General features: G+C 44.0%; 1 protein-coding gene across 1 annotated transcript in view; it reads left to right on the forward strand.

Moving 5' to 3' along the window:
• The window catches only part of YIPF7 (Yip1 domain family member 7), a 197509-nt gene that overhangs the window by 20087 nt on the left and 153421 nt on the right, over window positions 1-24001 (forward strand). The window contains exon 2 of the mRNA XM_040418920.1: window positions 12978-13114. Within this exon, the coding sequence (XP_040274854.1) occupies window positions 13011-13114 (104 nt within the window). The 5' untranslated portion in view covers window positions 12978-13010. The remainder of the gene's footprint in view (window positions 1-12977; window positions 13115-24001) is intronic.

Here is a 24001-nt window from a genome sequence, read left to right on the forward strand (position 1 = left end):
CAACACACCATACCTACTGGCTCTCATCCTCCTATCAAGGAGAGATACAGACCCTTACCGCCTACTTCATATCAGACTGTAAAGGAAATGATCCAAGAGATGAAAGACTCTAATGTAATCCGGGACAGCCGTAGTCCGTGGGCTGCACCCCTAGTCCTTGTAAAGAAGAAGGACGGTGGTATCCGTTTCTGTGTGGATTATAGGAAAATTAATCAAATAACCCACAAAGATGCATACCCACTGCCCCGCATTGAGGAGTCGCTAACTGCTCTGGGCTCCTCTGCCTATTTCTCCACCTTGGACTTGACCAGTGGCTACTGGCAAGTACCCATGGCCCCTGCAGATAGGGAAAAGACTGCTTTCACTACTCCCATGGGCCTGTTTGAATTCAATTGTATGCCGTTCGGGCTATGTAATGCCCCAGGAACTTTCCAGAGACTAATGGAGCGGTGTTTGGGTCACAAAAACTTCGAAACAGTGCTGCTGTATCTAGATGACGTCATTGTGTACTCAAAAACATATGAAGACCATCTGAAACATTTGGCAGAAGTATTTGAAATCCTTATCAAATATGGCTTGAAGGTAAAGCCATCCAAGTGTCACCTGCTCAAACCTGCAGTAAGATACCTGGGGCATGTGGTAAGCGGAGAGGGCGTGCAACCTGACCCTGATAAGTTAGCGGCTGTCCGTAATTGGCCGGTTCCTACTACTGTCAAGGAAGTGAGGGGTTTCCTTGGTTTTGCCGGCTACTATAGACGTTTTATCCCCCATTTTGCTCAAATAGCTGATCCTATCCAGGAACTCTTGAGGGGGCAACCCAAGAAAAGTCCTAGAACTCCTGTGCCCATTGAGTGGAATGAGAAAAGAGAGATAGCGTTCCAATTGCTAAAAAAGAAACTGACCGAGCCTCCAGTGTTAGGTTATCCAGATTATAGCAAGCCTTTCCATCTTTATACCGATGCTAGCAAGCGAGGCCTGGGAGCTGTGTTAGCCCAAATCCAAGAGGGAAAAGAGAGAGTGATAGCATATGCAAGCCGCTCCCTGAAAGGAGCTGAGAAAAATGACCAGAATTATAGTTCCTTCAAACTAGAGTTCCTGGCATTAGTGTGGGCAGTGACAGAAAAATTCAAGGATTATCTAGCCGCCACCCCGTTCATTGCATTCACGGACAATAACCCTCGAGCACATCTAAATACAGCTAAATTAGGGGCCTTGGAGCAGAGATGGGCCTCTCGCCATGCCAACTATGATTTCTCTGTAAAGTATCGTGCTGGACGCACTAATGATAATGCTGATGCTTTATTCAGGCTTCCCACAGAGACAGCTCCTGATGATGTACGAGATGCTTGGGAAGATGTAGAGATGCCGGCTTTCTATAACAAATTTGCTCAACAGGACCAGGCTCGAGCTACCAGTGACAGAGCTGCAGTTCCTTCACCCTCCAGTAGGCCTGAACCTAAAGAAGAAAGGTGGGTGAAACTACAGTCTGAAAGTAGAGTGCTGGGTGAGTTGTTGGACTTCATTACTAGTGGCAGAGCCCCTGAGAGGATTCGGCGTAAGAGTGCAGATCCAGAGCTCATCAAACTGTGGAGACAGCGCCATCAACTCTTCATACAAAAGGGCCTATTGCTACGGAGAAGCCTAGACCCAGTGTCCAACGAAAGAGTACACCAGATTCTCATACCCCGACGAGATGCAGGTATGGTGTTGGAGATGTACCACAATCAATCCGGTCACTTTGGGGTCCAAAAGACTGAGGCTACTATCCGCCAGCGGTTTTACTGGGTGGGCATGAGAGAGGACATGGAGAAGTGGTGTCGGGAGTGTGTAGCCTGTGCCTTAAAACGAAGTGAGTACCATGATCAGAGGGCACCACTGAGACCCATTGTAAGTACCCGTCATCTTGAACTTGTCGCCATCGACCATGTGAAACTGGAGCCTAGTCGCTCAGGGTATGCTTATGCCATGACTATTATTGACCATTTCACAAAGTTTGTTGTAGCAGTGCCTGTGAGAGACCAGACAGCCAAGACTACAGCCGAACTGTTCTGGAAGCACTTCCTCCTGCCCTATGGATGTCCAGAAAAGATCCTCACCGATCAAGGACCTGCTTTTGAGTCCCATCTGTTCCATGAACTGTGCTGCTTACACAACTGTAAGAAGATCCGGACAACGGCCTACCATCCTCAAGGTAACGGATTATGTGAAAAAATGAATCAGACCTTGATAGAGATGCTGAGGGCCGTGCCTCCTGAGAACAGAGGAGATTGGCCCAGTCTGTTGCCACAGCTCATGTTCACATACAATCATACCATACATTGTTCCACCGGGTATACCCCTTTTTACTTGATGTTTGGGCGCCAAGGGACATTGCCTGCTGATCATTCATTGGACATACACGTACCTGATTGCATTAACCCATTACCTAACACCGACTGGGTTGCTGAACATCAAAGGCGATTGAATACAGCCAAAGCCATTGTTCAGGAGCGTATGGACTATGCTAGGGACCGACAGCAGAGAGACTATGATCAAGCAGCCCATGCAGAACCCTTGACAATAGGGGCCGTGGTATGGTTAAAGAATAACCGCCGTACCAGTAAATTGGACAGTAAATGGGAGCGAAGTCCCTATGTTGTCACGGCAATCCCAAATGTTGGAACTCACACTTATGAGATCACCCGGGAAGACAAGGGATCCCAAATTGTACACCGAAACCGGTTAAAGCTCTGCCTGACACCAGAACCTAGTGCCGAGAGTTCTGGATCTGAATATCCTGTGTCAGAGTCAGCAATACAGCCCGAGGATCCTATGCAGGCTGTTAGTAATCTGAGGTATGACTCTGATCCCATGCATTGGCTTCTGACACCTTGGTTGAACTTGCTGGTGCCTGCTCCGGCACCTACTGTAACTTCACCTCCGGAAGAGCTGGTTCAAGATGCCCCGGATCCAGTTCCCCCTCTAGTGGATCTAATTGTTGCAGTTGTTCCAGTTGTTCCTGACCAAGATCTCCCTGTTGGAGACCCTCCTGTTGCTCCTCTCTCTTCTACCTCGTTGCTAAGGGAAGAGGAGACCCCTGTTTTGAGAAGGTCTACCCGGATGACCAGGGGACGCCTGCCAGTCCGTTTAGGAGACTTTGATTATTCTGGTGGTGTCTCCTCCCAAACAGTTGCCACTGGCAATACCTTACTTGACATTTGTGCGCAAGAATGGACTCCTCCACGTGAGCCCTTGCCTGTGATACACCCACAGGAAACTCCTGGGTAGTTCCGTTTTTATAATGTTTTATCTATTGTGCTGTTCTATTATGGACTCATTCATTGTCATGGACTATCCTGGTTATAATGTTACACTGTGCCAGGTCAGCGCCCCAGTTCCATTCACTATCCTGAGAGAAGAGAACGACGCCCCTTGTCACCACCCTTCACCTTTGCCAATTGGACCTGATATGAACGTAAATGCAGATGAATTACATAAATGTATGCCTGCATGTTTCTTTTTCTGTTTCAGGTAGAGATTCCAGTTGGGCGAGCCCTGATGGAGTACGAGGTCGTACTCAGCTAAAAGCAGTGGGGTATGTAGTGTACGGGGACTGTAATGCCCGTCACTACAAAAGTGTCACTTGGTGTGCTGTCGTCCCCCCTTATTTATGGGGAAGTTGGTATATGTCATCTTTATAAATTGTCATGTAATGTAATGTTATGTATTTCCCTGTTACTATGACACTTGCATGTACAGGCCTGCTAGGGGTGTCATTCTAGCTTCTAGTCACTAGAGGGAGCTAGAGAGCCCTAGTTTATATAAGGCCCAGTCAGGGAAGCAAAAGTCAGAAGTTTCTAGAGTGTGCTAAAGTTTCTAGAGGCTGAGGAAGCTGAGGGAGAGACAGAGGCATGTCAAGGAAAGCAAGAGGTACTCAAGATAACAGAGGAGGTACTTTATAAAGAGAGAACCAAGGATATACGCCAGAGTTAAGGTATTGGGCCTTGGAGAAGATTTTCTATGTCCCAGGATCAGTCAGGAATAGAGTGCAAGCTCCTGTACTGCAAGTCCTGTGTTTCACACTCTGAAGTCACCTTGCTTAATCTGTATTGCCTGCATCGACCGTATTGAAAAATCAACTGTATGCAAAGGAACTGTGCTTCCGTTAATGTCTCTATATGGAAACTACTAAAGTTGGAGTTTTGTTTTAACATCACGTGGTTCCTCAGTTATTCCTGCTATCAGCAAACGGCGTGCCACCGTTTAATTGGCACTGGCGTCACGAACATTTTCCTACCATCACCTGCCTATGCAGAGAGTCAGCCGTCTCAGGTTAGTGTCTATTGCACTACTACACCCAGGAACACATTTCTACCCACAACTTGAGTACGCTGCAATTGTCGATAAAAGCCTTTGAAACGTATGAAGTGCGTGTAATTATATTTCACTACATCACAGAAACAACTGAAACAAAGATCTAAAAGCAGTTTAGCAGCAAACTTTGTGAAAACTAATATTTGTGTCATTCTCAAAACTTTTGGCCACGACTGTACATTACATAACTGTGTATAGTGCTTTCCGGTCTTTTGTCTATCACATTGTTGAGTAATTGTTTGTCAAGTCCCTATTCTTTTAGGCAGCTGACCAGGTCTGTGACTGCACTGCTGCTCTCCTGTGCACACATTCTTCTTACTATTATTAGTATTATTACCGTGTATCCAAATTAGTCATCCTGCAGCCAGATGATCTTTCTGGCTGGAACACATCCTCCACCAAATATAGCCAAGTATAAATAGCTCCCGGATCCTCGCCCCAACTGATATACCACTGTCGTGTTTCTGTACATTTACATTCATTTAAGGTATGTGCCGACTGCAATTTAAATACTGTAAGAACTAATAAAACATCTTGTTCTGTGTTTAACCCTTAAATCTGCTGCTACCCCCTGTACTAACAGGCTCAGCCGCAGTGTCATTGTATAAGACTCCCCCCTCTAACTTGTTGCAATAAATCAGCCATGTCGCTGTACCATAATCTATCTTTTAAGTGCTAAAACCCATGACTTCCACGTTATTACAGTCATGAACTTAAAATATTCCAGTGATCAACAATGGAAATGACTTCCTCTTTTTTCACAAGTGTGAATCATCTGGTTATAGTACTTTATGTTATTATTACTTCATTATTATTATTATTTAGTTTAGTTTTTGAGTTCAATTCTCACTCAGTTTTCTCTAGCTTAAAGGGGTTGGGCACGGGCTCTTTTGTTTATCATAACACACTGCCGGGCGGAAGCTTTCGCCCGGCAGTGTGTTCGGTGACATCACCGGCTCTGATGGGCGGGCTTTAGCGCTGCCCTAGCTGTTTTACTGGCTAGGGCAGAGCTAAATCCCGCTTATCAGTGCCGGTGACGTCACCAGGCTTCCTGGCAGCCCCATGGAGAGCCCAGTACGTCACCATGAACTGCTCCGATGCTCAAGTCAGGGGGGCAGCCGGGGTGAAAATGGAGGTATGTCCGGGTTCAGCTCTGAACCCGGACAACCCCTTTAAGGAGGTCGTTCAGGATTTTACTAATGATGGCTTAAATATTAATCAACGATGGTCGGATACCCTCCATCCCCGACGATCAGCTGATTCATGGTAGCAACTGCATTGAAAGTTGTTGCCCAGACTAAACTGCTCTATTTATTGTGTAATGGACGGAGCTGGTGACTGCAGTGCTGCTCCCGCTGAGGTGAATGGGGACAGTGCTGCAGTTAGGCCTCTTTCACACAAGTGATATGGACTGTGTCAGGATCTGTTCAAGGAACAACTGATGGTTTCAGTTTTTTCAGCGATTGCTATCAGTGTATGCGTTTTTCTGTTCACATTGTATCCGGATTGGTCGTGAAAAAACCCAAGAATATCTAAATCTCCTAGTAACGATCAGTAAAAAAACACATTGCATTCGGATGCCTTCCGTTTTACACGAAGCCCCATTCACTTCTATGAAGCCAGAGCTGCATGAAAAATACACAATATAGAACATGCTGTGACTTTTCCTGAACGCAAAGATGATGCGTGAAGTATGCACAGACACATTGGGATGAATGGGTCAGGATTCAGTCTGGATGCTATGTGTTCGCTTCACGCATCACATCTGAACGGAAAACTCTCCTGTGTGAAAAAGGCCTTACAAGCAGTGTTGGACTAGGGTGCCTAGGGCCCACCAGGAAATTTTATCGATACATTCAAATATTACACAGCAGCAAGATGCTACCAGATGATTGAATATGGGGGTAGGTCCTGGGAGAAGAGGTCACTGGCTAGCTTTCCTCTATACCTAGAAGTCATCTCAGCTCTGATCGTGTCTATAATAATAAACTGGAGTTTCCTTATAAGGTTGAGGTGCTGTACATTGAATATGTGCATGTAGTGCAGTAAGTCTCTGTGTTATGTGCCGCTTGTGCAGGGGGTGGGAGACTAGGGGCCCACCTTGCTCAGAGGCCCCCCGGGGGGATTCACCTGTACCCCTGTGGGCCAGTCCGAGCCTGCTTACAAGCTCTGTTCACTAATAGACGGATAGTTCTGGCCCTAACTTTTACTTCCAAAACTACTCCAAAAAGGGGTGTGGGTCTCCCGTTGATCAGGTATTGATGGCCTATACAGAGGACAGGCCATCAATAGTAAAATCCTGGACAATACATGTAAAGTGTTTTCAAAGCCCCCTGCAAATATAGTGTAAAAATATCAAAGCATTCTGGGGAATAGTCATGAGTGGCAGGGGTAATATTCGAATTGGCGATATTTCGTTATTTTTGGTAGAATATTCGTCATATATTCGCAAATTCGAGATTATTTTCTTGATCGTGAAAAATCGGCAATGTAATATTCGCGTAATGGGCGCGCAATACAGGCGTGGGTCACTATATCTACATTTTTCAAGCTGCTAGAGGTTTCCTGAGACTGGAGAAAATGCTTGGCTTGGCAGAACATTACAATAGCTTTATATGGAGATAGAGTGCTCCAATATATTGCGAAATCGGCACCAATGATGCGAATACTTTGGCGCAATACGCGCAACTTCACATTTTAACAGGTCGGACTACATATTACTGATTGGTGCACTAAGTATTGTCGTGAACTTGTGACATCACAGTGTAGTGTACGGGAACTGTAATACCCGTCACTACCAAAGTGTCACTTGGTGTGCTGTCGTCCCTCCTAATTATGGGGAAGTTGTTATATGTTAGTTTTATAGAGTGTCATGTAATGTAATGTTATGTGTTTCCCTGTTACTGTGAAACTTGCATGTACAGGCCTGCAGGGGTGTCATTCCAGCTTCTAGTCGCTAGAGGGAGCTAGAGAGCCCTAGTTTATATAAGGCCCAGTCAGGGAAGTGCAAGGCAGACGGAGTCTAGTGTCTGTAATCTACAGTTGGAGATTAGACAATGTCTGAGACAAGTCCAGGCCTGAAGCCTGCTGTCCAGGAGAAGATTCCCTCCTGAATTCCCATATGCAGAAACAGGAATATGTTAGCTCAAGAGCCTGAGGAAGTTTCCAGAAGCTGAGAGAGACAGAAGCAAAGATCAGGAAAGCAAGAGGTACTCAGAAAGACAGAGGAGGTACTTATTAAAGCTATAGCCAAGGATATAAAGCCAGAACTAGGTTAATGGGCCTTGGTGAAGATATGCTATATTCCAGGATCAGACAGAATTAGAGTGCAAGCTCCTGTGCTGCAAGTCCTGTGTTCAACACTCTGTAATCACCTTGCTGTAACTGAATTGCCTGCATCGACCGAATTGCAAAATCGACTGTATGCCAAGGAACTGCGATTCCAATATTGTCTCTGCATGAAAACTACTAAAGTTGGAGTTCTGTTTTAATACTACGTTTCCTCAATTTATTCCTGCATCCGCAAACGGCGTGCCACCGTTTACTTGGCACTGGCGTCACGAACTATTTCTACCTATACCTGCCCTTGCAGAGAGTCAGCTGTACCAGGTTAGTGTATATTGCACTACATCACCCAGAAACACCTATTGCACACAACTTGAGTACGCTGCAACAGCACTATGTCTGGATGTATGGACAGCAGCTACACTATATCACTATCTAACCTACACTGACTATCTCCCACTAACTATCTGTATTATATATATATAAGCTAACTAACTATCTAATGTAATGACACAGCAAACACAGAGCACAGCAATGTCACTGCTCTTTCTCTCAGATCTGCAAAATACTGCATACAAGGACTGCTGGGGAGGTTCTCATACACTGCGTGCAGAATTATTAGGCAAATGAGTATTTTGACCACATCATCCTCTTTATGCATGTTGTCTTACTCCAAGCTGTATAGGCTCGAAAGCCTACTACCAATTAAGCATATTAGGTGATGTGCATCTCTGTAATGAGAAGGGGTGTGGTCTAATGACATCAACACCCTATATTAGGTGTGCATAATTATTAGGCAACTTCCTTTCCTTTGGCAAAATGGGGCAAAAGAAGGACTTGACAGGCTCAGAAAAGTCAAAAATAGTGAGATATCTTGCAGAGGGATGCAGCACTCTTAAAATTGCAAAGCTTCTGAAGCGTGATCATCGAACATCCAAGCGTTTCATTCAAAATAGTCAACAGGGTCGCAAGAAGCGTGTGGAAAAACCAAGGCGCAAAATAACTGCCCATGAACTGAGAAAAGTCAAGCGTGCAGCTGCCAAGATGCCACTTGCCACCAGTTTGGCCATATTTCAGAGCTGCAACATCACTGGAGTGCCCAAAAGCACAAGGTGTGCAATACTCAGAGACATGGCCAAGGTAAGAAAGGCTGAAAGACGACCACCACTGAACAAGACACACAAGCTGAAACGTCAAGACTGGGCCAAGAAATATCTCAAGACTGATTTTTCTAAGGTTTTATGGACTGATGAAATGAGAGTGAGTCTTGATGGGCCAGGTGGATGGGCCCGTGGCTGGATTGGTAAAGGGCAGAGAGCTCCAGTCCGACTCAGACGCCAGCAAGGTGGAGGTGGAGTACTGGTTTGGGCTGGTATCATGAAAGATGAGCTTGTGGGGCCTTTTCGGGTTGAGGATGGAGTCAAGCTCAACTCCCAGTCCTACTGCCAGTTTCTGGAAGACACCTTCTTCAAGCAGTGGTACAGGAAGAAGTCTGCATCCTTCAAGAAAAACATGATTTTCATGCAGGACAATGCTCCATCACACGCGTCCAAGTACTCCACAGCGTGGCTGGCAAGAAAGGGTATAAAAGAAGAAAATGTAATGACATGGCCTCCTTGTTCACCTGATCTGAACCCCATTGAGAACCTGTGGTCCATCATCAAATGTGAGATTTACAAGGAGGGAAAACAGTACACCTCTCTGAACAGTGTCTGGGAGGCTGTGGTTGCTGCTGCACTGTCACGGCCATGGCTATGACCGTGACTCCTGAACCGCATGCGGTTGTCAGCGGTTCTCTTTGGTGTTCAATCACAGGTGAGGGCTGTGGTATTTGCCTCACCTGTGGTTGCCGCTGGCAACAGTGTGTATGGGCAGCGTAGCAGTCGGAGCTGTGCCATTGCAGCTTGCTACGTTGTGCATGCGGTTTTGTGTGATGTGTGTATGTGTGCACTTGTTGTTAGTTATTGTGTGCACTTTCCCTTTATGTATGTTTGTTTTCCCTTCTGTGTTACTGGAAGGGTTAACTTCCTTCCCGGTGTGTGTGTGATGTCACTGGGTGTGTCCAATCCTTGGGTGTGGCCACTTGGGCCTATAAAGACCCTCTCTCTTGCAGAGCTCAATAGGTTGCTTCAGCATGCTTGCTGATAGCAGCCTCCTGTGTTTGTCATCCGCCAGTGAGAGCCACCACTGTGGTCATAGTTTAAGTTTGAGTTCATAGTATAGGTTTTAGTTAAGTTTCATGTATGCCTATGTCTTTATGTGTGTGTTGTAGCAAGTTTGTCTGTTGGGATTTTCATATGTGTTTGTGCAGCATAACGGTTCTGGATCCCTGTCTGTTTAGGGATCCAGTCAGCAGGGCTGTGGCAGGTTGGTGAATGTCTGTTCACCTGCCATTTCCGTATTGCTGTTTCTGTTCCCCTTTTCCCAACAGCTTGGCCATTGAGGCTCCTGCTCCTCCGTGTCAAGGAGGAGTAGGTTGCCTTACCCAGCTCCTAGCTCAGGGATCTGCGGAGGGTAAGACAGGGCTCCGAGGTTCCGGCGCATGGGCCCTCCTACCTTAAAGGTCGGCCCATGCAGGTTAGGAGTTAGGGTCAGGGTAGGGACGCTGTAGGAGGTGACCTGCTCCCTGTCCTGTGGCTTCATGGCCGAGTAGCTACTTAAACACCTGGCACCTCACGGCTGAGGGTTTCCCCCATCCTCAGCCGTGACATGCACGCAATGTTGATGGGGAACAGATCAAAACACTGACAGAATCCATGGATGGCAGGCTTTTGAGTGTCCTTGCAAAGAAAGGTGGATATATTGGTCACTGATTTGTTTTTGTTTTGTTTTTGAATGTCAGAAATGTATATTTGTGAATGTTGAGATGTTATATTGGTATCACTGGTAAAAATAAATAATTGAAATGGGTATATATTTGTTTTTTGTTAAGTTGCCTAATAATTATGCACAGTAATAGTCACCTGCACACACAGATATCCCCCTAAAATAGCTAAAACTAAAAACAAACTAAAAGCTACTTCCAAAAATATTCAGCTTTGATATTAATGAGTTTTTTGGGTTCATTGAGAACATGGTTGTTGTTCAATAATAAAATTAATCCTCAAAAATACAACTTGCCTAATAATTCTGCACTCCCTGTATAGTAAGGGGTAGGCAACTTTCCTATTGGTTGCTAGGGATGTTGCTAAGCTCAGACAGAGATATTGCAGCCTTCTCATTGGCCCACAAGCAAGAAGGGAGGTTACTGATGAAAAAAAAATCTAAAATATTCAAAATTATGAATATATATCACTATATTCTAAATATTCGCAAATTCTCGAAGTGCCGATATTCGCAAATAATATTCGCTATTCGAATATTCGAGCCCAACACTACTGGGGAATTTCCATTACTGTATGTTGCAGAAGTTCTGTAGATATTTCACTTCAGATTGAACCATTTTCTATGCAATTCTCTGCTAATTTACTATGGACTCTCAGAAATACTATATATTGATGTTGCTGGAACAGTGTTGTCATTAGCAGTTTGGCAGAAAAACAGCATTGAATTTCACATAGTGTTATCACATACAGTTGTGCTAAATGACACGTGCACACGTTGAAGGGAACCTGTCGGTGGGGCTCACGCTGCCTTATCCGCGGGCAGCATGGCAAATCTACAGGCCCTCTAATTACAATGAACTGCAGTAACATCCATAGTAACCTAGTTTGTAAGGCTGTAAAAAGACATTTGTACATCCAGTTCGGCCTGTTATCCTGCAAGTTGATCCAGAGGAAGGCAAAAAAACCCTGTGAGGTAGAAGTAAATAGGGATGAGAGAAGCGAGCTTTGGATCCAATATCTGAAGTCGCTTCACTCCAAACTTAATTTGAATGCTGTACGGAGATCCGTCTCCATACAGCATGAAAATATATGCGCTCCGGCGAGGAGAAGTCAGTCTTGCGGGACTTCGGTGAATAACTTCAGTATTTCATTATTAACCTTGAAAACCATTTTAAAACAGATATCTGAAGTCGGTTTCGGTACCAAGTTTTAAAATGGTTTTCAAGTTCAAAAATCAAATCCCGAAGTTATTCACCGAAGTCCCGCAAAACTTCAGTAATAACTCACTTCGCCTCACCGGAGCGCATACATTTTAATGCTGTACAGAGACGGATCTTCGTACAGCATTAAACTGAAGTTTGGAGCGAAGCGACTTCAGATATTGGATCCAAAGCTCGCTTCGCTCATCCCTACAAGCCAATTTTCCAAATTTTAGGGGGAAAAAATTATTTCCCGACTCCAATCAGGCAATCAGATAACTCCCTGGATCAACGACCCCTCTCTAGTAGCTATAGCCTGTAATATTATTACACTCCAGAAATACATCCAGGCCCCTCTTGAATTCCTTTATTGTACTCCCCATCACCACCTCCTCAGGCAGAGAGTTCCATAGTTTCACTGCTCTTACCGTAAAGAATCCTCTTCTATGTTTGTGTACAAACCTTCTTTCCTCCAGACGCAGAGGATGTCCCCTTGTCACAGTCATAGTCCTGGGGATAAATAGATGATGGGATAGATCTCTGTACTGACCCCTGATATATTTATACATAGTAATTAGATCTCCCCTCAGTCGTCATTTTTCTAAAGTGAATAACCCTAATGTTGATAATCTTTCAGGGTCCTGTAGTCCTCCCATTCCAGTTATTACTTTAGATGACTTCCTCAGAACCCTCTCCTACATTGCCTTGCGAAAGTGTTGGCAACGGACTGCATACGTATCCGTTCATTTTGTTGTGTGAATTCACACATCCGTGTTTTAACACAGTCCATGACTATATGGTTTTAGCACGGAAGAACGCTCTATTTTTGTCCATGTTTACGGATCTATCACGCCCATTTATAGTTTATGGGTCCATAAAAAACACAGACTCAACACGGATGCCACCCATGTTTTGCCTGTTTTTCACAGTCCATTTTTAGGAGATGCTCTGAAAATTAACTTTCAGCTATGCAGAGTCAGTGGAACACGGATGACACACGAAAAGCCAAGAACGGACAGAGACCAAACACAGATTTTTTTTACGAAATCTTCACTGATGAATCACTGACCATCTTATCACGGATTTCATCACTGACACATCTTATTTTGTAAAAATACCATTAGGTTCTCTTTATACAAAACAGGAAAGTCTTTATAAATCTCAGTGCTGGCCACAAGCTGGAACAGTGTATTTTAATATCTTATCAATATCATATCCAATTAATTAATAAAAAAAACATGATTTGGGTCTTGCACAATATTTCACGGTGTCACTGAGGTCTCGAAGGTCATGTTTCAATACTTTCCTTTTTCAGATAAGGCAAGAAGCAAGAAAAGAAGCTGCACCTATGGATCAGTTTGATTCAGATTTTTATCAGTCTGATTACGTTATTGAAGACACCGATCAAGGACTTTCTGTTACTGGGCAGAGTAACGTGTATGGGGAGAATAGGTGAGTGGAAATCCAAACAGTTCTCAAAGTGAAACATTCTGGCAGATTTATTAACCCTGTTTAAAATGTAGACAATAGTGTCTCGCACTGTATGTTAATTTGTTGCAAGGTTAGACACTTTTGTCTAAGGCATTGGTCGGCAAAGTGCGGCTCGCGAGCCACAAGTGGCTCTTTAGACCCTTCAATGCGGCTCTTTCCCATGGCGACCCATCCTGCACTACAGAGGAATCGAATCTTGCCTGTGGGACGCATTTGCGTTCCACAAAGCAAGCGCACGCACATCACAGTAGGGCCTACTGTGATGCGCGTGTGCAATGAGCAAGACCGTGGTACGGTGGCCAATTATGCAGTGGGTCAGAGTTTGTGTATATAAGTCTATGGTTTGTTCGTGATGCCAATTGCAATGTGCGCAGGGTACTGTTGCAGGGCCCTTTAAGATGTTGCAACTCACGTACCAGGTGAGGAATGCCAGAGTGGGGATAGTGTCTCCGTGTAATGTCAACGGTGTCTCCTACCTTGGTACGGCTGGACTCCTGGATCCTGGCTCACTTGCAATAAAATGAGTGTTGTTAATAGGAGTAATTGAGGAACTTTGGTAATAAGGAATGAGATCCAGTCTTGTAATTAAGTTCAACTTGTCTTTACTGAATGGCAGCATGAATCCATATGAGGTACAGCATTAGCCTTGGGTCCCAGCAGGTATTGGCAATATGTGGCAGGAATCAATATCTCTTCTGCTTCTTATCATATGCCTGGAGAATCTGGCAGGTATCTATCTTCTGCTCTGTCTGTTTTCTGCTTGATATGGGCATGACTAGCTGAGGAGGAATTTGGCTTCTCCTGGTCTCTGGATCTGTACTCACAGTTCTGCTCGCAGGGAATGTTTCGTCCTGGAGATCTGTAGTTCTGGAGATGCTGCTTGCTTGTCAACCAGCTGAGGCTGATGGCTCAGTCTGGGAATTGAGATCTTTAGCCTCAGCCGAGGCTGGCTCCAAGGTTGGGATCCCTGTAACTGGGAGCTCCTACCAACACAGCCTTCCCCTAGCCGGGGTGGCTGGTACACTCTAACTGTAACTTCCTTCCCTCCCCATGAGACAGGACATGGGCCGGCCCACTTCTGCCCATAGAGGGGGGCTAAACTGAATGTGAGTATTTGATATGAAGTTGAGGATTAGATAGCAACAAAACTTCATATCCACTCAGTCTTTGTGCTGACATATGTTGCGTATGTATGTTCCTTAATAGGGCCTGAACATTGTGTGATGTATGCAGAGTGGTGGGATGACCTAGGGTGATAGGCGCGGCCATCTCAGCGACCATAGCACAGGCTGCCACAATCCTGAGACACGCAGGCATGCCCTGAACCTGTACGGGAACCACTTTTGAGAAAAAAGCAACAGGGCAGAATTTGCCTCCATGATCTTGCACCAGGACTCCCGCCATGGTTTTACAATTGTCTCTGGCAAATAAGTGAAACATCACGCCATAGTCGGGAAGACCCAAACCAGGACTTGAAACCATCGCACATTTCAAATGACTAAAAGCTTGTAACATTTCCTCAGACCATTTAATGAAGTCAGGCATCTCAGTATTAGTGGCTTGTCTCAGAATATTATCATAGTAGGAACAATCAGCAATCCATTGGCGGCAGTAACCAATCATGCCAAGAAAGGTCAACATGTCTTTCTTGGTTTGTGGGCGGAGCAGACCTAGTACGGCGGTAATTCTGGCATGGGTGATTTTCCTCTAACCTTTACTGAGAACAAAGCCCAAATACTCAACACTTTCCATACACCATTGTAATTTCTTCCTAGAAACTTTGTGACTACATTCACATAACCACAGTAATAAACTAACACAGTCTGCCTGGCAGGCCTTCCTAGTAGGACTACATATGAGGAGATCGTCCACATATTGTAGAAGGACAGAACCATGAGGGGCAGTCCAAGGGGCGCAGTGTAACTTTGAGGACAATGGAGTAGACTACTGGGGAGTCTACATAACCCTGAGGCATTCTACACCAACTATACTGGCGAAATTTAAATGTAAAAACAAAAAGTGGCCGTGTCTCCTTGTCAACTGAATGCAAAAAATCCGCAGCACTCGCCAATGTAGAAAATCCAATGGTGGCTTTATTAAAAAAAAACAGCAAGATGATGCAACGTTTCGATCTTCCTCTGTCTTTTTCAAGCAATACAATGAATTAACAAACATGTGCCTTATATAGTGCCCAGTGGGTGGGATTAATCCTCCCCCCAAGTGAAGTGACACACCCTTATTCATATATATTCATACGTCACCGTATACATTCGTAGGTATGGATCGCTTCCATAAGGCACATGTTTGTTAATTCATTGTATTGCTTGAAAAAGACCGAGGATAGAAGCTATAGCTAGACTGGAGGAATTATCCCACTGGGAATCACGTACACATCATAGGTATCTGGAAATTTGGTCCCCTTGGACGTCTAGGAAGGACAACATTACTGCACACCAGCTTAATGAATTGGTCCCTTCTTCTCCTTCTATGTCTTAAACTGTAAGATGATATTATATAAATTATCCTCTGACTCCAACACCTCAGAGCAGACTTTCATAAATTTCAAGCGCAGCAATGCGACTGGCTGCCTGGTCACTCCGGTGCGCTCGCAGAGGCTGATCTCACATGCCTCGGTCCTTCAGATCGTGTCCTTCTCCTTCTTTATATATAGATGAACACTGTGTGTCATATTAGCTTCCCCCCCCCCCCCCCCAGTTAACTCCCATCATCTAACCTCCCCTCCCCCCCCCCCCCTTTTCCCTCTTCCTCTCCCCCTCACCGGTCTTTCTTTCTTTCTTTTTGTTTTTATGTTAGGTTTATTTCTATTTCAGAAAAACAAGGGTAAGCAGGCACACTCTAATCTGGGTACAAACAAGTATTTTATTTGTAGTAAAATAAGATGGGTCAAGATATAAAATTAGTATATAGAGATGGTGGAGATAAAAATACATAAAAAGATAGTCTTTTAGTAGAAAAATATATAAAAAGGTAGTCTTTTGGTAGAAAAATATGAGTAGAAAAATATGAGTAGTGGGTGATCACCACTGGGTAATGAATACCCTGTAAAATATCTGGAAAAAATATATGAAGAAAAATCTGGAAAAAAGAAGGAGATCTTAAAGTCTTTCATATACTGTTATGCATATGATGGTGGCCACTGTTTTAGAGGTAAAGTTGAATAAAAGATATCTTATAAGATAGCGTAGTCCTTTATGAAGGTGAAGAAACGCTGAGCAGAGGATGATGGCTCTGTATAAATAGTTTATGTAGATGTCAGTTGCCGCACAGTCCGGGATAAATATTGCACTGGTTCAATATATTTCTAATAAAGCAGCAGGCATGTATATGTAGTTGTACTTCAATACTTTAGACAATATGTACTTTGAATTTCATATGCCGAGCTGTGGAGGGAAAAAAAGGAGCTCTGAGCCTGAGTGCGGCGTCCTGCACTGTCTCTGGCTGCAGAGGTCACTTACCCTTCCTAGCGCTGCTTGTGTGTAATCCTCCGGCAGTGATCGGCGGTTCCTGGAAGGCTGTGTTGGTTCAGTCCTGTTCAGAGTCGATAGCGTCCCTCGTGTTGCCTAGGACGCGGGGGGGCGTGGTTCGGGTGTCTGGTGGATGACGTCAGCGGTACCGTGATCGCGGACTTTTCAGAGCTTGTACTCCGTATTCCTCCTGCTCTGTTTCAAGTGAATGATCCAATAATCCTCAGCTGCTTAGTTTAATCCTCAGCTGCTTATTTCTATTTACCTTCATACTGATAATTCAGTAGATCCTAATTTTTGGTGCTAATCCTATGATTTCTCCTTTAGCTCGACAGATAGGACTTTCATCTTTGTCTGGTATTAGATCAGGAGGAACACTGCATTTATACTTAATATTTGCTGAAGTTAGTGTTCGGAAAAAGTAAGGGCTGCAGGGCGACCCGTTATCATCCGGTCTTTCCTTTACTAGCGCATAAGCATTAGTTAGCAAGACTGTAGGTTTGTTATCTAACTGTCTGTCATCGAGGAATAAGCTAATACTGTACTCTTGATTTTTATTGGCTCTTCATCTTTTGTACTATCCCGCTTATAAATCACTGTATAATCTTGCTTTTTGGCACCATTGTTTGTATTATCATACCTTTGTTACAAAATCAATAAAAAGATTTTAAAAAGAAAAGAAAAAGACAGAGGAAGGTCCAAACGTTGCATCATCTTGCTGTTTTTTGAATAAAACCACCATTGGATTTTCTACATTGGCGAGTGCTGCGTATTTTTTGCATTTATTTGACGTTGGGACCATTAGCCAAGATCCTTATCTGCTTGCACCACCATCACCTTTAAGGTATTTTTTATGGCTTTCCCAATTTTTTTTTTGGGCTCAGTAGTGCTGCCAAACCTCTGCGTATCCTTGTCAACTGGGACAGAAAAAAAATGCGTACTTTAAATCAATAACAGAGAAAAACTCTGCATGGGCAGGAATAGCTGATAGCAGAGATGGTAAGTCTGGAACCACAGGGGCTATGGGTATGATCTGTGCATTTACCGCTCTAAGATCCTGGACAAACCTAAAGGTATTATCTGCCTTTCTCACTAGGTTGATAGGTGCATTATAGGGGGAGATAATTTCCTCAATAACCCCTGCCTCTAGGAATTCCATCAACATAGACTCAATCCCTTTTTCTTTTTCTGGGGAAAGGGGGTTTTGTGTAATATAAACAGGTGCAGCGCTTAAGCATTGCCTTATATGGTGTACAAGAGATAAGACCAACATCTTGGTCAGTATTTGCCCAAACCTCAGGAGGAACCAGATCAAGTAGCGGATCCTGAGGTTGGCATTCCAAATATAAAAAACAATTACCCTTTGGTACATGAATGGGCATAACTGAGGATGTGACATGTAGGTGTCCCGTCTTGCTAATCCCCAACTGCAACTTTAACAGAACAAACAAATCTCTCCCTAATAAATTCACAGCACAATTTGGAATGATCCTAAAACTGTGTGTGAACAAATGACTGGTGCTTGTATGGATGTTGGATCGAGAGGGGAGGAGTTTTAAAAGATCTGGTCAGTATCCCATTAATTCCAACAGAGGGCTCAGCATTCTCTCTTGGACCACTATAATAATCCTCACATATAGTACTACTAGTAGCACCAGAATCCACAAGAAAAGGGAGAGAACGTCCCTCTATGGTTAACACAATCAGTGGTGATTCCTTATAGTGGTTTGTGATGAGAGTGAATGCTGGGATACTGTCCCCCGGGCATCCTCATTGTGATGTCTGCTGCCCCCAGGCTACGGGAAAACGATGGGTATTATTCAGGGACTGTGGCAGTGGGGGGGGGGGGGAGAGATCTCGGATCTGAGCTTGTGGATACGGTTCAGTGCCTTGAGCTTGGGTATCATTTAGGGCAGGTTGCCTGAGTGGGTAAGGGCATCGACTGATCCAGTGGTCAGTCTTACCGCAATTAAAGCAACCTGCAGAACGATTTCTATTATTCCCCCCTCTCCCAAAGCATGGCCCTCTACCCCTTCTTCTGCCACTTCCCCTATTGGGTTGATTTGAGGGACAATTCCTATCCTGAGTTTGGTAATGGGCCTCTTTAGGTCCTACCATTTCAAAACAACCTGCCGGATCTTTCTCCATTAACTTATTTTGGAATTGATCTTTATTAAGACTAGGCCATTCGGAGATCATTTGTTTAACAGTAAGCTGGAGATGTGGCTGTAGGTTGGTAAGGAAAGTCTGAATGAGCATAGAATGCATACTATCCTGAATACTTATTGCTGCCTCCAGAGTCCAAACTTCATTAAACCTCTTCCAAAAGTCTATAACAGACTCTCCTGATCTTTGTTTACAGGCTACAGCAGTCGGCAACGGGGACCTAGTCTGAAAACACCTCTCCATTTCACCCTTAATTTCTTCCCACATTGTGTCTATGCCTGCCTCAGTATTTAATTTAGAATTTCCAGCCGGCGTATTCGGGGGTTCTATAGTGCTTATAGAGGGGACCTTTACTCTAATCCCAGGGGGAATTGTGCCCAACTATCCCATCTATTATGAGGCGCATATCCTCCTGAGTCAGACATCTCCCTTGACAAGCTCTCTTCAAATAATGAAATGTCCCAGATGAAGATGAAGAGGGTTTAGGGCAGTGTTTAACAATCTTATTAATATCATCTACTTCAATAGGTTTCTTTAACAAGGTGTCCCCTACAGTCATAAAAGGGAACTGTTCCTCAGGGTCATTGTCCTCATCAGGATGAGATATATGTTCAGGTGTGGGAAAATACTTTTGTGATCTAAGGCGCATGGGAGCTATGACATCCCCAGCACCAACAGCACCAGCCGCTGGATCCTGACCACTCTGATCAGGCATAGGTTGTGGCAACTGCGGAGGTGGCTGTGGGAGCTGGGGAGCTGTAGGTGGTTGGATATTGGTAGCAGTATATCCAGCCAATAAATCTAAGTCATCTTTTGAAAGGGATGGCTATATCTGTGGGATATTTCCTAAATAAGGAGGAGGGGGCTTTTGAGGTGAACCCCTTGTCAATTCTTTTTCTAACTCATGTTTCTTTTTATATCCCTCCTGGTTCTCTGCCTTCTGTTTCTTAACCTTTTTATTTGGTCTATCATACCAATATGGTGCATAAGTTAGCCAATTTTCCCCTCCCAACTTCATATACTGCATGTCCCACTGGGGGTCTGGACCATAATATAGGTAAGCTTCAGTGTCACCCAAACATAACCCTTTTACCATGTCCACATGGAAGGTGTCATTAGCCCCTTCCTGAGGGAACGGATTTATACTCTTCATCCCCTCTGTTCATCCTGCCATATTATCCACCCAGGGAGTAACTAAATAATAATCAGTACCACAGACCCGGGCTACATAATTCTTACATGTTTCTTCTACATACGGGGGACGGGGACCTTTCCTTGCTTTGCACCCATTTCTTATAACTTAATTAGAGAAGGAATCAGAGCTGAACTCTCCCCAGGACTGGCAGTACTGAACCGTAAAGGCTCCGACAATCTTGTCAACTGGGTCAGAGGACTTATGTCAATGCTCAACTTCCTGCTCAATGGACTGTTAGTATTATTTCTTCAAACCGTCACTTGCGTTCACTAGTTTCTGGGTTAGCAGGTTTCCCCTCGCCAGAAAAGTCGGGTGTCTTACGGTTATCCAGGACACACACAATAAAGTTAGTACAGTTTTCACAGTATCATTTGCTGCTTATCTTCAGAATAAAAATTACTTAATGCTTCATAACATCATAACATACAAGAGAGCATAAAGAAAGCGACAGATAAGAAGCAATAAAAATTGGCTGACAAAGAGAAATCAGGGTGCAGACACTTTGAATTCTTCCCAAAAGAATTCCTCTTTTAAATCCTTCCCTAAAGAATTTATCTGTTAGACTTGGCCAGTAGTCTATTTATAGTCTATCTTGCCTAAAGATAGATATTATTCCTTTCAGTGTGTCTGAAGTGGATTCAAAATAGAAACAACAGTATGTTTGTCGGAAAGCATCGGAATGTCCCCAGTCATTAAAGACAGGAATGTTACCGAGATGCTGTATGTTCTATCCCGGACAGAGCCCCCAGCTAAAAGAAATCTGCTTCTGAATGCACCCTAATTCTTCCTTTGTCTCCACAGACAGGTACCTGGAGAACTATCTCAATGATACACACAGACGTGTTTCTGAAAAGTTCTGATTTAATTCTAAGAATCCAGCATCTTTATAGACATTCATCCACACATATTGGAAACAGATGTGATTCACATTTTCACTATTGCTGCGCAGAATCCATTCCCTATATGGACATAAGGCTAATGTAAACATATTCTCCCTCTAGTATGATGTCACCCAGCATCCTGTCCTTCATACAGATCATATAGCTTATTCTATTTAACCCTTCATTATCCAACCCCTATAATGCCCCCAAAAATGCCCAGGAACCTCATACAAGTTATACTTACCCCGCTGCTTGGGACCTGCGTAGCTCCTGATGCCCCCACGGCCACTGCTACATCGCCCCATCACGCGGATGAAAACATCCAGGGATGGGGCCAGTGAGAACGAGTCTCCCTAAAGTCACCCGTGATGCTAGGTAGGCTCGTCGCGGTCTGCTATTGGCTGCCCCCCGTCACCAGATGTTTTGATCTACGTGACGGGGATATGCAGCAGTGGCGATGTGGGCATCAGGAGCAACGCGAGTACTGGGGAGCGGGGTAAGTATAATCTATATGAGAGACCCCTGGCATTGGGGGGGGGGGGGGGGGGGGTCATTATAGGGGTTGGATAACCCCTTTAACATTCGCCTTTGTGCACGATTTTTTTTTGCTTAAAGTGGTAGTCCAGCTTTGGGAACTTTTTTAACAGACTACTGCACAGTGTTGTACCTGTTGAAAAACACCTACTCTCCTTTTCCCCACTAATCTGCTCCCAGCTCCCTGGCTCCAGCGGACTTCCAGTCTCTGATGACTGGTCTCAGCAGTGACGTTTCCAAAGCAGCACATCATAATAAATATCAAAGGCAAGAAAATAGAGCTCCAAAATTAACAACTATGTGTAATGTGCAACATTTGTTACATTTTACTGTATTGCCTCTCACCCCGTTGTGCAGCGTGCACAGAAGCCGTTACCACGGGTCACTTCATAACAAGGAACAGTACGACTATTTCTGAGTGCGATACTAGCCCCTACCTGATCCAATCATCGAAAAATACTTGATAAAGGGGTTTTAGAACCCTGAAACGAGTTTTCTGTTTTTCACCCACAAATAAAGCTTCTTTTATTCATCTGCTGGTCGTCTCCTGCACCTGCCTCAACCAGTCGAGTTGGGTGGAACCCAACGGGTATACCTCCCCTACTATTCTTTTTACATTTTATAGAGCCAACCACAGAAACTCCAAAAAATGACTTAAAATATTACCCTCAGGATAAATTTTAAAACGTTTTACACTGTGTTAAATCTTAGTAATTGTAGTAAACTCTTAGATTAAAATTGAAATGATCTGAGAATAGAAAATGGGGCTGTTTATTTATTTCCTTCCTGAAACAGCACAACCCTTGTCCAAGGCTGCCTATCATTACATTTCATCACCTTACAGGGAGTGGTTGGAGTTACAGAAACCGCAGAGGGTTTCCAAAATTGTAATAGAAGTGAATGGGTATATCTATACAAAAAGCCTAGATGGCTGAATACCTAACTTGACCCAGATATTAGTGTCTCAGTAAAATGTAACTTTTAATTATCATTGTTAAAATTGGTACGTGAGCCAAACAAAACGGTTAATCATTGTTGATCATATTATTTCTGCTGGCTGCTGATATCTCTGCTGCTGTATACATAAATAGAAAAACAGGCCAGCACTACTCACTGTTGTTGCAATAACTCTGATACGTGGTGGTGCCTGTAGCGTTGAATCCTGGTCCTAGGATTCCCGTAGTAGCCAAAGAATGTGTAGAATAAGCCACGGCACTCCAAAGGGATCCAATCAATTTCTTTATTACACCTAGTGCAGCAACGTTTCAACCTAATGGTCTTTATCAAGCTCCCAATACACTGATAACAAAGTGAACTTTAAATACAATCCCATAGCCCCACATTGGCTATTGCTAAGCCCTGCCCATTAACCCCCTCATTACTACCTAAAAACATTCTCAGATTGCCAACCCCATTGTCAATCCCTGATGACATACTTTTCTCACCAACATGCTGTAGGAGACTCCGTCAAGCTCTCATCGCTTCAGGTACATAGCGATGTTCCCCCGCTGTTCCATGAGGATTCGGCGTCCCTAGATCCAATCTGCGCAGGCGCGACATCACTTCCGCCCTTTCAGACGCATTTCCGCCAGGCTATGCCCTATTTTCCGACCACATGACCCTGTCGCTCCAGTGACGCGATGTCACATGATCGTGCATCGCTATCTTCATGTCACTACGCGCTGGGGCTCAATTATACTGAATATTTAGGCAAACCTATAGGCAGAGGCTCTCGATTGGATGATGTGGGCTGCCTGGTGCACACCATAAGAAAAACTACTATTTTTAACCATTAATCAAAACATTATAATACATAAGTTACTTAAGTGAAGAAGCTGCAGCCATAGGGTCCATCATTGCATCCTTATTTAGGGGTGCTTTTATCACAACTCGAGAAACTACAGAGTGAATAACATGGCGTTTATTCTAAGCCTGTACAAGCAGGTTTTCAATCATTCATCCAATGGCTGGTATATAGAGCAAGTGTTCCAGGGGCCCTCAGTCCACTAGCCCATCCAGTCCCATACTGACATTCATTCTACAGGGAGGTAGAAATAGAGATATAAGGAGTAACCCACCAATAAGGGGTCTCCATCTACCTCTCACAACCTCACAATTTTTTTATGATTAATCCTGCTATATCATTATTCAGCTCCAACACCATTTCACTCTATTGTCCTTACAGATAGATAGATTCTCAAGTTATACAAACCAAGCAACTAGGCCCTTCCGGCTGCAGTCTCTATACACTATACAAAAATAAAAAATGATATTATATCTGATGCAGACCTCAACAGCCTCACATCTCCATCAGGAAATCCACATGGCAGGTTCCCTTACTCCCTCATCAGCTATAGAACTTTCTCATAGAGGTATCGTGAAGGCCAAAAAGACGGTTCTCCCACAGCATGCGTATGTTCTCCATCTAGGGAAAGAAAAATAAATAGAACAATATCATAAAAATGGAGATGCAAATAAAATAAGCGTTACATATTATACATATATGTAAACATATAAAACACGGCTACTAAGCCTGATTTTAAATCATATCTCCGCACATCCTGATCGAGAGTTCAGAAAAGGGAAC

Source organism: Bufo bufo, chromosome 2 (assembly GCF_905171765.1).
Source record: "Bufo bufo chromosome 2, aBufBuf1.1, whole genome shotgun sequence".
Classification (NCBI taxonomy): domain Eukaryota; kingdom Metazoa; phylum Chordata; class Amphibia; order Anura; family Bufonidae; genus Bufo; species Bufo bufo.